This window comes from Ooceraea biroi, chromosome 13, assembly GCF_003672135.1.
Source record: "Ooceraea biroi isolate clonal line C1 chromosome 13, Obir_v5.4, whole genome shotgun sequence".
Taxonomy (NCBI): domain Eukaryota; kingdom Metazoa; phylum Arthropoda; class Insecta; order Hymenoptera; family Formicidae; genus Ooceraea; species Ooceraea biroi.
Window position 1 is genome coordinate 8,855,282 of NC_039518.1, and position 13,475 is coordinate 8,868,756.

Genomic DNA, 13,475 nt, shown 5'->3' on the forward strand with positions numbered 1-13,475 from the left:
TTCCGATGAGTTTTCCACTCGGGCTTACCTGAAAATCAGTTCTGCCGCATCCCCGTATCAAGAGTGCATCGCCCGTGAACGCGATTGCCTGCTCATCGCAAACGTAAGTGACACAACCTGCAAGTATCAGATGAAATATTTACGATATCGTGCTTTGCTTCGCGCGGCCACCATCGCCGGCAAGCATCACGTTGCTCTTCATCGAATCGAGATACATGTATCTCGACTCGTGGCGATTCGCCCCGTAATCGGCTGCTAAACTGCTAAAGTGCTAATAAATCGAGTTTTCGTTCGTTCTATTTGCGCGTTCATCCTATTTGCCCTGCGATCGCGTTCTATAAAAAAAGGGGGAAAAACTGCGAGCAGATGTATTACGCTCGTTGGAAAAACGTGGCGAATAGATATATTATACTTGACGTAGGAATGATCTCGCGAGATTAAAAAAAGAATGCGCAATAAATTCTCAACGATAAGATTATAATTATAAAATTACTGATCCCTTGATAATCTCCAAATTGTGTAAATATAAATTGCAATATATTTAAAAACAAGAGCAAGTGGATCATACGCTAGATGATACTGCGTATAGGAAGCGCAACGAGAAAGTTCAGAACATCCTGTATTCTCAGCGTTGGGAATTGTCGATGCGCTTTATGATTTGCATACAAACGTATTTGCTTTACAAAATATTTGTCCATTTTCTTTTCTCGTAAGAAGGTTGAAATATTTAAGACTTTAATCATCGTTCGAGTTTTATGGTGTGTGGAAATGAAGTTGATACCGTATTCGTAACTCACGGATATTTAATGTACGCCATTCGCGTGTTCGGCACGAAAAATCGAGTTCATCGGCTAGACCCGATATATCGAGATAGCCTAGACAGCCCCAGGATTTTCCCTGGACAAACGATCGAGTCGCGGCGAGTAGCGAATCTGGCACGATCGATAAGAATGGCCGTATCCTTTTTTTTCATTCCGTTCCGCTGTACATACTCTTGCACATGTACACAGTGTCCTAGAGTTATATCGAATGTCACAAATATTACAGAGCAAGAAGAAAATTCTTTGCTTTATTTAATTACAATCAGATATCTAAAATTAAATATAATTACGAGATGAATTAATCAAATATTTTCCGTTAAAATAAAATTACAATCAATAATCAACAAAAATTTAGACAAATATTTCAAATGTATACGTAAATGCATGAATAATCTAAAATGGTACTAAAAAACACAAGTCGTCTTACCTTGAATTTTTCTCATTTACGAACTCTAGTTATTTCTGATCGAGTCTACACAAGTTAGAAATTATTAAATCTACGATATATTTTGAGACGTGGTTCTTAATTAATTACATTCTTTTTAGCGGGAGCTCATCAGATCGATCTCTACATTGATATTCAGGCGCGTTATATCCTTGATCTTTCCAATACAAAAGTTTAAAATGGCACTCTGAAGAAAGTACTTCATTTTTCTCGGCATCTCAATTAATAAAATAATAGACTGGGCGAATCCGATCGATCGCGCGCGAGAAATACACCCCGATAGTATCCAGCTGCGGAACAATTCTATAGACTTTCGTAATCTCAAAACTTTCGTTATGGTTCGCGAAAAGCGTGTTTTGCATTCACCGCGCGGACGCGACGAATGCAATAAGAATTGCGTTAAATCGGATTGCAACCGAATGCGCTACAGAGATTTGCGAAACACGATATTGTGGAGTGTGTACCGGCGTTGTACGTAATATTTTTGAAGTCCTTTTTTTATTACAGTTTTATTATATACTCTTTATTTAAACATTTTTAAAAATGTATTTTTTGGCGGCATAATTCTGTAACATCAGAATGTTTACAGAAAATTCCTTCATTTATTTGGTACATTTTTTATCATGCATGTGTGTATATTGTAAAATGGTTCATATCGAGAAAATGCTAGAATTCACACATGCATCAAATATGATACACTATGCACTTAGCCCTTTATAGGGTAACGCTGCGCTCTATTTTACCACTCCATGTAGCTGACACACGGGCGATAGTGGAATGCCTAGCTAAATGGGTAGTGGGATAATATTTTACTGCTGGAAAAAAATAGGTGAAAACGGAAGCTACCTTTGACAAGCGAAAAACAGTGACATAAATTTGTGTCGATTAAGTGCAGCGGGGTTTTATGTGCGTGCAAAGTTTTGTCAACGGTCTTTATCATAAAGATTAATAAGTTATCGAAATAAAATCGGATAGCGTACACAAAGTATCTCGTGATTTCGCATCTTGTTTCAAAAGTAGTTTAGACATGAATTAAGAAGAGATGTGAGAAAAGGACTGACCTTCAGTGTGGCCCGGAGTGGATAACACCTTGAGATAATGCCTGCCGAAATGGATTTGATCATCCGCCTGCAGGAATATGTCCGCCTCGGCACCGCTGGCGCGCGATATCATGGACTTGCAACCAGGCAGCAGTGATTTGAGTCGACCCGTGCCAGTGATGTGATCCGCGTGCATGTGCGTGTTTACTGCAACAAGGAGAAAGATCGTCACTGCCGGATTGATCAACGAGCAAACACGCCAGTCATTGTTACTGCTATAAACGTATAATCGATAAGCGTTACCGAGTCCGCGTCGCGAAATCGCGTTGTATCACGCTTTCGTAACGCGCTGCAAGGCGTATCGCCTGAATATTCGCTCTTTAACACTCGGAAAAATCACTGACGTGAAACGCGAAAGCGTCAACAATTACGAAATTGTTAAGTCCGAAAATAAATGTTGCCGTTTAAGAACTCGTGACGTAAGATCGCTGCCTCAATATTGATCACGAAACAAGCAGACCCAGGCAGTTTTGGAACATCCTTGCATATTACACTTGACCGTCTCGAACGACAAACGCGCGCGCACAAACAACGTGTGGATACAATTAATTACATTACGTTAAATCTGTTATAATCTAAATTAGTGGCTTCGCTATATGCACGAATTACTCAATTACAAGCGATTCGCACAGTTGTATTTATACGGGAGGGAGAAGCGGCATTAATGGTATTCATGTTATCGGAAAACAGAGGAAAGTGCATTATGGAAATGTCCGTTTGTTCGCGACAGAATTGGCACACACGGAGCTCGGCATAAACAAGTGCATACGTTCCACTTAGCTAAAGCGATCCCTCGCAAAAACCATTTCGCGGTCTGATAGCGCAATATAGTAATCCTATTAACTATTCCCTTCCGTGTCCTAATATACGGCGCCATAAACTTTGTCCCTTCTTGCTCAACCAAAAGTCCCTTTGCCATTAAGGGCGCAAATTTCGGCCGGAAAGGGCTAATACTCTTAATACTTTGATAGCGCGTTCAGTATTGTTCAGTATTACTCTAAAGGATTAACATGCAAATTTTCGCGAGAACATTCATGTCGTCCTCTCAATTCTTGCAACGATTGCAGAATGATTTCTTTTCTTTTCTATTTTCATTTTCAACGAGGAACATTTTATTAAATAATGGTAGAGATCCTGTGGGTCTTTCAAACATCTATAGATATCATTTAAGGGTGAAACTTTATTAATTTTCATGCATACTCGCTTTCCTCCGCCCGCTATAAACGTGACTCGTTGGCGAAATGACTCGCCGCCTCCGTCTCAAGCGATACACTCGAAAATCGAGATCAGTGATCGGTAAAATCGGATCGGATCGGTGCTGAAGTCGAAGTTCTTTATCGAAATTGGCAAAGTTCAACGATATGCTCGAGCACACCCTCGCCTCGAGTTTATGGTCCACGGCGACGTTTTACCCCCCTTCCCCCAGTGAACAATAGCGAAACTATGCAGGGCTCGCGACCGCCGTTCATGGCAGTGGGATTGCATACCAATTCATTATGAAGTTCGGCAAATATTGGTCGGTTAGTAGGATAGTTCGGCAATATACATAATTTTGCGCCCGGCTCGTAAATCACGAACCGGGACATTGCGTAATTGCCGACAGGTACAGCGCCGGCGATATCAAGTAGCAACGATAGTAAGATGATGTATCTCGCTGTTAATTAGAGTGTAATTAATTGGTTATTTAATCTAGGTGTTTTATGGAGAACATGAATGAGTATGATTAGGTCATTGTGCTTACGGTATCAAATTTGGAAAATTCTACAAATTACATATACGATGTTATTACGTAAGCAGGTATTAATTTACCGGCCTGCACGAGTCGTGACAGCTAATATTGCGGAAATTAATACCAGTGCAAAAAGACTTTAATGTACTTTAATTTAAGTTTTGACCATTTGATCAATCTTTCTATCTGTCATAGGTAATACAAAACTTGTATTTCTGACGATTGATTTCACAATATTCTTACGATAATTCGTTTAAGATAATGAACGTTCTTATGCAAGCTTTGCCACAAAAATTCAATCACGTGAGGAGAAGATAATGAACGTTCTTAAGCAAACTTCGCCGCAAAAATTCAATCACGTGAAGAGAATTATAAACATGTTATTTCGACGTTTCATATCGCGCTGAGAGATAGTTATAGGTCTCGATTTTTTGCGACTTGTGTTCAGAAAATATAATGTAGGTACGTTTGCAACTTACGGGCATATTTCAGAGTTAATCCGAGTTCCTCGATAATTCTCTTGTCACGCTCAACCCATTCGATGACTGGATCGATTAAAATCGCTTCTTTATCGTTGACATCAGCCAACAGATATGTGTACGTGCTAGACATTGGATCGAAGAACTGAAAATTTAAATAATTATTTATTGGCAATATATATGATGCGAATACGTGAAATTGCATTCTCGTAAATCCTAAATTGTTTTTCATTTATAATAATATTAGTATCGTAATTATCTTTATAGTCATGTTACTGCAAATAAAATATTGGCTTTGCATACGTTCAAGCATTTATTAATTAAAAACGAATAAATGCAATAAACTGTAACGGTATTATGCAAATTTTTTGTTATTACGGTGCATAACACCGGTGATAATAAAGAGTCACATAGCGAGACTACAAAAATTTCCGGCACATATGTTTTTCATTACGCTTTGAGCATTTCAACAACAAAACAATAAAAATAATAAAATATTTAAAAAATGCAAATATACCGTATACAATAATGAAGTTGAAAGAAACATCCGTAATCGTTTTAAACACTACATTTTGAATTTTATCTTAGATCTTACTTCTTTTATGTATAATGAAAAAAACGATAGAAAATATAAGTTTTGGAAGCATATGACCACGTGAAATTATTCTCGCAAAATGTGAAAGCACATTTCTGTGCTTTTTTCGATGTTAACGCTCGGTGTTCACTAATCCTGTCAGTACTGACCCGTTTTTTCACGTAATTCAAGTGTGTAATAATCTCTTTTTGTTTTGTTAGATTACGTTTTTATTCGATTCTAACTTGAAGCTCGAAAACGAATTGCGTTTTGCCGAGTGTAAATTCCAATTACAACAAAAATATAATGCCCGATGTCTTTTTTTCCGTAATCGATATTTTATTTAAATGCATTTGTACAGGATTGTTTATTGAAAAACAAATAGGGATTGATTTCATTCGGCAATTTCGAAATATTCTTATATTTTTGCAATTGATTCTTATATTCTTGCAATTTATTACTTTAATAATTAATTTTTTTAAGTTATTTTTTATAACTTTTTTATGTTATACGATAGAAATGATGAAATGGTCATAGTTTGGCATGCTCAACACGCGTTAACAAAACGTAGCATTATACTTTAAAAATAAATCCGGCAAATCAAATTGTTATATAAACCAATTTGAACATCTGCTACGTGAATCGCGAATGAAAAAAATATCGTGTCGTATCAACAATACCCCGTACCTTTACATTTGTCGAAACGAATCGGTATAGAACCAAAACGCACAGAATTGTATTAAAACTATTGTGCAGTTGCTACGCGGAAGAAAATAAACGTACCTCGCTTTTGACGAGTAATAAATTCAGACGAACTTGTTGCACAGTTTCTATTGTTGTGTAAAAAGTACACGTATAAACTGCAAAATGTACAAAGTGCCTCAGAGTTTGTAAAGATTTTTTTCATCGATCAATCAATCATCTAACGATTTTAACATTCCTTCGTGCACTTACTTCATTTTAACTAACGTAATAATAAATAAATAACGAAATACGAAAAAAATAGTAGCACAAGTAAAAGATACGGGTTTTTCAATCGTTACGTTACGCGTACCGCGAGAGTGCAAGTGCGAGTGATCGTCCGTCAGATGACGTTGGAGGCGGCACAATTTACGTCCCTTTCGCGCGAGTTACCTGACGGAACAAGAAGTCCCTCGAAAAGGGAGTGCGCTTCGTCAAAACGTCCACCATGGCGTGAATAGCGCGCATTCCGAGCGTTTGCAGCATCGGCGAGCTTGTCCGGAAACAAAGGTTGCGAATCATGTTGCCCTTGTGATATAGCGCCGATGCTCTTTTCTTCGTGTACCGTTACGTACTGACTCGACGAGAGAGAACAGGGCAACGATGATCGCTGACAATGATAATCCATTCGTTATCCGAAATCATGTTATTGTACTGCATTTCGCAATCTTACGCAACGCGAAGATAAAGCTGCCCCCTGCAGCCGTAGACAACAACGTAACCTCTCTCTCTTTTTTCCCCTCACTGGCCGATCATCCGATCATCGCGTCATGATTACTGAATAATTAAAAAAAATCTCTGTCAGCGAGTCTACCACGAAATACATAAACGTCATCAGTCCGTCGTTACGCACGGATACGCCATCTTGAAATCCGCCATCTTCAGACTGCCCATCTTGAAAAGTATACTCTATGGCTGTTTCCGGTCGAGTCATTTTAATATCGAAGGTTAGTAATTCCGCCACCATTTTGATTTTGCTCTTTCCGGTGAACATTGTCGTAAAGGTGCGTGGTGTTGACATTCTTTTGGCAAATTAAGTCGTTTTCAGTAGTCGAATAGCGAGTAGTAGTCAAAAAACGTATGTAATTGGTTCAACGAAATTGTATGATTTTCATCGGTTACTGAGACTTTAGATTTATTACATTTAAAACCTCGGAACGATGTTCTATAATTCCTACTTCGACCATGTGGCGTGTGTACACGTTATTTCCACGTTTCCAAGTTTCTTATCAAATCTGAATCCTTTTTTAGATGCCGTCTGTAACGCTGAAGGACGTGGACCAGCACAAATTTGTGAAGGCCTTTGCTGCTTTCCTCAAAAAGTGAGTAACCTCGAGAAAGAAGCAACTTTAACCTAACCTAAGTAATCTCTCACGCACCATAGTACCTAAAGTGCTATGGTGATATGTAATTTATTACATGCGTACAGTTTGTTATAGTACTTGTTATTTAATCTTTCTTTGGTATAATTTTGTATAAAAAGTATCTTTTATTCCATCTCTAAAATAATAATATGTACTACAATTTCTTAGTCGGAACTGTCTACATTACGTTTCATATAATTTCAGGACTGGCAAGATGCGTGTGCCTGAGTGGGTAGATATCGTGAAGTCTGCTCGATTCAAGGAGCTCGCACCGTATGATCAAGATTGGTATTACATCCGTTGCGCAGCCATTGTACGTCATATCTACATTCGCAGCCCAATCGGAGTTGGCGCTGTCACCAAGATCTTTGGTGGACGCAAACGCAATGGCACCCATCCTAGCCACTTTTGCCGATCGGCTGGTGGTGTTGCACGTAAGGCACTCCAGAGTCTGGAGCAGTTGAAGCTCATCGAGAAGGCGCCTCTCGGTGGACGCAAATTAACGAGTCAAGGACGCAGGGACTTGGATCGTATTGCCGCACAAGTAAAGGCTAAGAGCAAAAAACAACTTAAGCTTCAGGAAACCATTGTAATTTAATGTTCTTTTATGTTTCTGTAATAAAATTAAAAAATATAAGTAAAAGTAAAAGAGAGTTTGTCCGCCTTTTTTATCATATCCGATAGCGTGTACAAGTTTCTATTTCTGGGCTTTGTTCGGGATCCGGACCACGGTCAAACCATTTTGGTTAATTAGTCTTCGATTAAAATTTCGTCGAGTCTTGCGTGGCCAATCGAGCACCAGATGTTTGTCGCGCGCTATCCGGATCTCGCAATATTTGCGTCGTTCGCGATCGAAAATTGACCTCGGACGGGCGCGAACCCCGACGATCTCGCTCGCACGGCTTAAATCCTCACGTGCGATGGACAGAGACGAAAGAGCTCTCTTGTTTGGTCGCGTCTGCCTATTTTTCTCCACCGAAGGCGACAAACAGGCGACGCCGCTGTCGATCGCTCGTCGAGGACAAAGCCAGAGAAGATTCAGCCTTGTTCGCGAACGAATCTTGGTCGCAGACAGTATTCATATATTTCGCCAACGTTCGGCCGCCCGGTAAATCGTTCCAAGTTCTCGAGATCGAGTTCGGCGCGTGTTCCGCTGTAGCAGAGACGCGCGTTCCCGATCTAAGCTCGATATCTTCGACGGACGATCCAAGCACGCAGATTCGCGTTCTCTCGAGACCATCCGTGCCTGACTTTTTGTTCGTCTGTTTTGTCGACGGTGTTCTAATAAACCTGGTACACGAACATTCCGCGGACTTAGTGAACTCCAGTCACACGCCCCAGTCCTTGCCGTGATCAGCGAGTGGTCACTTTTCCCGTCGCACGTTCTCTTCCGAACGGAATCAGCCGTCAGAGCCGGAGTCCGACCACGACAGTTGGATCTCGCACATAAATTTGGTCCTTCGAGCCGGATTGGGGCGCGAGTGCAAGGCTAGTGACACGATCTGACACGCAATCCACGGAATCATGGACGCGCAGATTGAGAAGCAAGCGCGAATCCAACGCTCTATCGAGCGTACCATTGAGAACTTCAAGAAGACGGGCCGAAAGAATATGAACGCTGCTATCGTTCGTTCTCGAATCGCCACCGTGAAGGAGGCCTGGGCGCAGTATCAGCAAGGGCACGACTTGTTGACGACCTTGGTTCCTGCGGCGTCCCGTCCGACTGTCGAGTATTTCTCCAACAACCTGCTAGATGTGACGGAAGCGGCGTTCAACGCCACCATGGACGACCTCGCCGTGTGGTTGGAAGAGCTGGAGCCGGTCGTGAGTCAGACTCAATCAATGGCGAACAGTACCGTGCGATCCGACACGTCGCCCTTTTCTTTGTCTCATCTCCCGACTATTCGGTTACCGCCTTTCGACGGCAAGTACGAAGAATGGGAGCACTTTCGCGATCGCTTTACGGCTCTCATTCGCGACAATCCAGATCTGAGCGATTTTGCCCGAATGCACTACCTAACTTCGAGCTTAAAGGGTCGCGCACTCGAATGCATAGCTAATTTATCTGTAACTGCCGATAATTTTGCGATCGCGTGGCACACGCTGAAAGGCAGGTTCGAGAATAAACGTCGTCTCGTCGCGACACATCCGTCTTCGCTGCTCAACTTGCCAGCCGTCACACGCGAATCAGCTAGCGATTTACACGCGTTACGCGATAAACTTAATATCACTCTGTCGGCTCTAACCCGGCTTAATCGCAGCGATTCCGAACTGTGGAACGACGTACTCGTCCACCTCGTCGTACAGAAACTGGACCCAGTTACGCGGAAGGCTTGGACCCTGAAAGCGGGCGACGCGGATGTCCTACCTACGTACGACGACCTTGCGCGATTCTTGCACGCACGAGTTCGCGCCATCGAAGAATTCGCCCCCGACTCGCTCCGCAAGTCCGGACCCAAGTCCACGCCGCGAGTTAGCGCATCTACCGCCTCTTCGACTGCGAGCGATCGAGACCTGTGCCCGCTGTGCCAGGCTCAACATTATCTGTCGAAATGTCCGGAATTTATTAGCAAAAATGCCGGACAGCGTCGCGACGTCGTTAAAAGGCATAAACGATGTTCAAACTGCCTAAGCGCGTATCATGCGTCAGCCGACTGCCGAAGTGTCAATACGTGTCGATCGTGTCAACAAAAACATCATTCGATGCTTCACACGAGCGCTGAGCGTAGCTCGGGATCATCGACCATGGCGACCACCGATACTGTGTCCATCTCGACTACACCTGCGGCCGAAGTGACCTCGCTGATCTCCTCATCGGACAAGCGATTGCGTTCTCGCGTGTTATTAGCCACGGCGCTAATCCGAGTGAGCGTTTCCTCCGGTCGCTCTGCTGTCGTTCGAGCTCTTGTCGATCAGGGTTCGGAGATGACCTTTGTCAGCGAGCGCCTTGTTCAACTCTTGAAGGCCAAACGGGTTAGAGCGCCTATATCTGTTTCCGCGCTCGGTGGCATTTCCGCCGGCACCTTCCGCCACGCGGTGCAAATCCGAGTCACGCCTAGGCACGCGTCTAATCCGACGTACGACACCACCGCGGTCATTCTGCCAAAGACGCTTACGTCGTGTGCTCCGACTGACCGGTGCAATCTCGCGTCGTATGCGCACCTGAAGAATCTGATACTCGCGGACGTAGACCCGACCAGTTCGGAACCGATCGAGGTATTACTCGGTGCCGATCTATACAGCGACATTCCTGAGAGACGGACTTCGTCGCGGAGAGACCGGGCAGCCCATCGCACAAAACTCGGTGTTCGGATGGATCATTTCCGGTTCTACGGGACCATCGGATCCCGGTTCCACTGCTGAGTCGACGATCTCCGCCGGGCACCTTCACGTTCATCACGTTTCTTCGTCCGAATCGCTTGATAAAGACCTTCGACGATTCTGGGAAACGGAAGAAGTGCCGTCGCGCTCTATCGCGGACACTCTCGACGATCAATGCGAGCAACATTTCCAGTCGACCCACTCTCGCGATTCAGAGGGCCGGTATATTGTTCGGTTGCCGTTTCGACGCGGTCCACCCATCAATATCGGTCATTCTCGGACCCGCGCGGAGAGTTGTTTACATTCCGTATGTGCCAAGCTTCGACGGGACGATGATCTTAAAAAAGAGTACACCGAGTTCATGGACGACTACGAAAGGCTCGGACATATGCGACCTGTTCCTCGGCCGCGTTACCCCACCGATCAGGTTGTGTACATCCCGCATCACGCGGTTGTTCGGGAAAGCAGCGCAACCACTCGTCTCCGCGTAGTGTTTAACGCGTCGAGCGTTACGTCTAACGGCACGTCATTGAATGACCATCTCTTGCCAGGTCCGAAACCGCAGACCGACCTGCCCGCGGTCATCATGCAATGGCGTCAACACAAATACGTATATTCGGCCGACATCGCGAAAATGTACCGCCAAATCCGCATTCACGAGGACGATGTTGATTACCAGCGAATCGTCTGGCTTGACGCGAAATCCCAGCCGCTCGATTATCAGCTTCTCACCGTTACCTACGGAATGGCGTGTTCCCCCTTCCTTGCACTCGGAGTCATACGTCAGTTAAGTCGCGACGAAGGACACCGGTTCCCGTTGGCGGTTCAGGTCCTCCGGGATAAAATTTACGTCGACGATCTAACTCGCATTCGGCTAGTCCGTGACCAAGTAATCGCGATTTTGCAAAGCGGGGGATTCACGCTCCGTAAGTGGTCTAGTAATTCGGTCGAGCTCCTCGCCGATATCGACAGCGCTGATCATGGGCTCGCCTGCAGTAAGGATCTCGCCTCCGACGACCACGTAAAAATTCTCGGAATCGGGTGGAATCCGTCAGCCGATGCTTTCGAGTTCAGAGTGTCGCTGCCTGATATCGAACCGCGAACCAAACGGCTTATTCTTTCGTCGATTGCGAAACTGTTCGACCCACTCGGCTGGGTAACACCCGTCATCACGACTGCCAAAATCTTCATGCAGCAGCTCTGGAAGACGAAACTCGGTTGGGACGAGTCCATCCCCGATCCGCTGTTAAATAAGTGGCACGCAATCTATGCGACCCTCGACTCGCTTAACGGACTGACAGTGACCCGGTGGACAGGCCTCTCCGATAATATTCGGTACGCCGAGCTTCACGGATTTGCAGACGCGTCCACTTTAGCTTACGCGGCCGCGGTCTATCTCAAAACCGTCCAGTACGACGGGGAAGTACGCGTCACTCTGCTCGTCGGAAAGTCGAAGGTCGCTCCACTCAAGCCGATGACCATTCCGCGGCTAGAACTCTCCGCCGCGGGGTTACTTGCTAAACTTATTCCCTTCGCTCGACGCAATCTCGGAATAGAGGATCTTCCGTGCCACTGTTGGACTGACTCCACAGTGGTACTAGCCTGGATCTCTCAGCATCCATCCCGCTGGCGAACCTTCGTCGCCCACCGGGTCGCTGAGGTCCAAGAGCAACTAGCAAGCTGCGAATGGCATCACGTACCCACGGACTGCAATCCCGCCGACTGCGCGTCCCGTGGAGTACTCGCCAACGAAATCGGGACTCATCCACTATGGTGGCATGGTCCATCCTGGCTTAAGCTGTCAGCAGACCACTGGCCCTCACGACCGAACATCCCTACCGCCGACGCCTCTCTCGAAGAGAAGCGAACCGCACTCCTGTGCGCGCCCCTCCACGAACCCTGGACTCTCGCGTCCCGGTACTCGTCGTGGCCAAAACTACTTCGCGTGACTGCGTACGTAATTCGGTTCACGAGATTATGTCGTCGCCAGGTTCGACCTGGTGACCCCACCGGCGCTCTCGGTCCCGCGCTGTCATCCGCGGAGATCGGGCTAGCGAAGGTTTTCTGGCTTCAAAAGATCCAAGCCGAGAACTTTCCTACGGAAATCCACGCGCTCGCCAATCAGCAACCGCTATCGTCACGGAGTCCACTCCTCGCCCTCACGCCGTTTCTCGATCGCGACGGACTTGTGCGCGTCGGCGGCCGCCTGAGGAAGGCTCCCCTCGCGTTTTCCGTTCGACACCCCGTACTACTATCGGCTCATCCGCTGGTCAAATTAATTATACACAACGCGCACATTCGCGCATTACACGCCGGGCCTCAATTGACGCTTAACGTTCTCAGACGTGACTTCTGGATACTCCGTGCTCGGAATGCGGTCAAAGCTCGAATTCATAAATGCATCGTGTGCACTCGCGAACGAGCCGCGATTCCGACGCAGATAATGGGCGATCTCCCGGCACATAGAGTCACGCCAACGACCCGGAGCTTTCTGCATTGCGGCGTCGACTATATGGGCCCCGTGTTGGTACGCGCTTCCGCCGGGCGCGGGATTCCTTCGCGAAAGGCCTACGTCGCGGTGTTTATCTGCTTGGCCACCAAGGCTGTGCACTTAGACCTCGTCAGCGATTATTCCACGCCGGCGTTCATCGGCGCATTCTCGCGATTTTGTGCCCGACGTGGTTTGCCGGCGTCCATGTACTCGGACAATGGCACCACATTCATTGGCGCCGACAAGGAATTGACGATCGCCTATAAAACGGCCTTACGAGATCCAAATTTTCTGAATCAAACCGCCGCGGACCACATCGAGTGGCATTTCATACCGCCGTCCGCGCCGCACTTCGGCGGACTCTGGGAATCCGGGGTGAAAAGCGTCAAACACCACCTCCGTCGGGTTCT

General features: G+C 45.6%; 2 protein-coding genes across 9 annotated transcripts in view; one reads left to right on the plus strand and one right to left on the minus strand.

Annotated features, from left to right (window-relative positions):
* LOC105286296 (persulfide dioxygenase ETHE1, mitochondrial) overlaps nt 1-13,475 on the minus strand; it is a 41,058-nt gene that overhangs the window by 2,595 nt on the left and 24,988 nt on the right. For 2 of the 5 annotated variants that reach the window (XM_011351146.3, XM_011351147.3), the window contains exons 2-4: nt 4,575-4,719; nt 2,328-2,513; nt 29-117 (exon numbers count right to left, since the gene is read on the minus strand). In XM_011351146.3, coding sequence (XP_011349448.1) covers nt 29-117; nt 2,328-2,513; nt 4,575-4,719 — 420 coding nt within the window. The other 3 variants (XM_011351145.3, XM_026974592.1, XM_011351149.3) reach the window with 3 other exon arrangements.
* On the plus strand, nt 2-7,906 carry LOC105286295 (40S ribosomal protein S19). 4 transcript variants are annotated; one of them, XM_011351144.2, is made up of 3 exons: nt 2-103; nt 7,141-7,211; nt 7,458-7,906. In XM_011351144.2, exons 2-3 carry the CDS (start codon nt 7,141-7,143, stop codon nt 7,849-7,851), a joined length of 465 nt encoding a protein of 154 aa, XP_011349446.1. In that variant the 5' UTR covers nt 2-103; the 3' UTR covers nt 7,852-7,906. The 4 variants fall into 4 exon arrangements, with proteins under 4 accessions (XP_011349446.1, XP_011349442.2, XP_011349443.2 ...); XM_011351140.3 differs by lacking the exon at nt 2-103 and adding an exon at nt 6,811-6,893; XM_011351141.2 differs by lacking the exon at nt 2-103 and adding an exon at nt 6,813-6,836.

Coding starts and splice junctions, on each gene's coding strand:
- LOC105286295 (XM_011351144.2), top strand. CDS start 7,141: ATGCCGTCTGTAACGCTGAAGGACGTGGACCAGCACAAATTTGTGAAG. Junction 7,212..7,457: donor TTTGCTGCTTTCCTCAAAAA/GTGAGTAACCTC, acceptor ATATAATTTCAG/GACTGGCAAGATGCGTGTGC.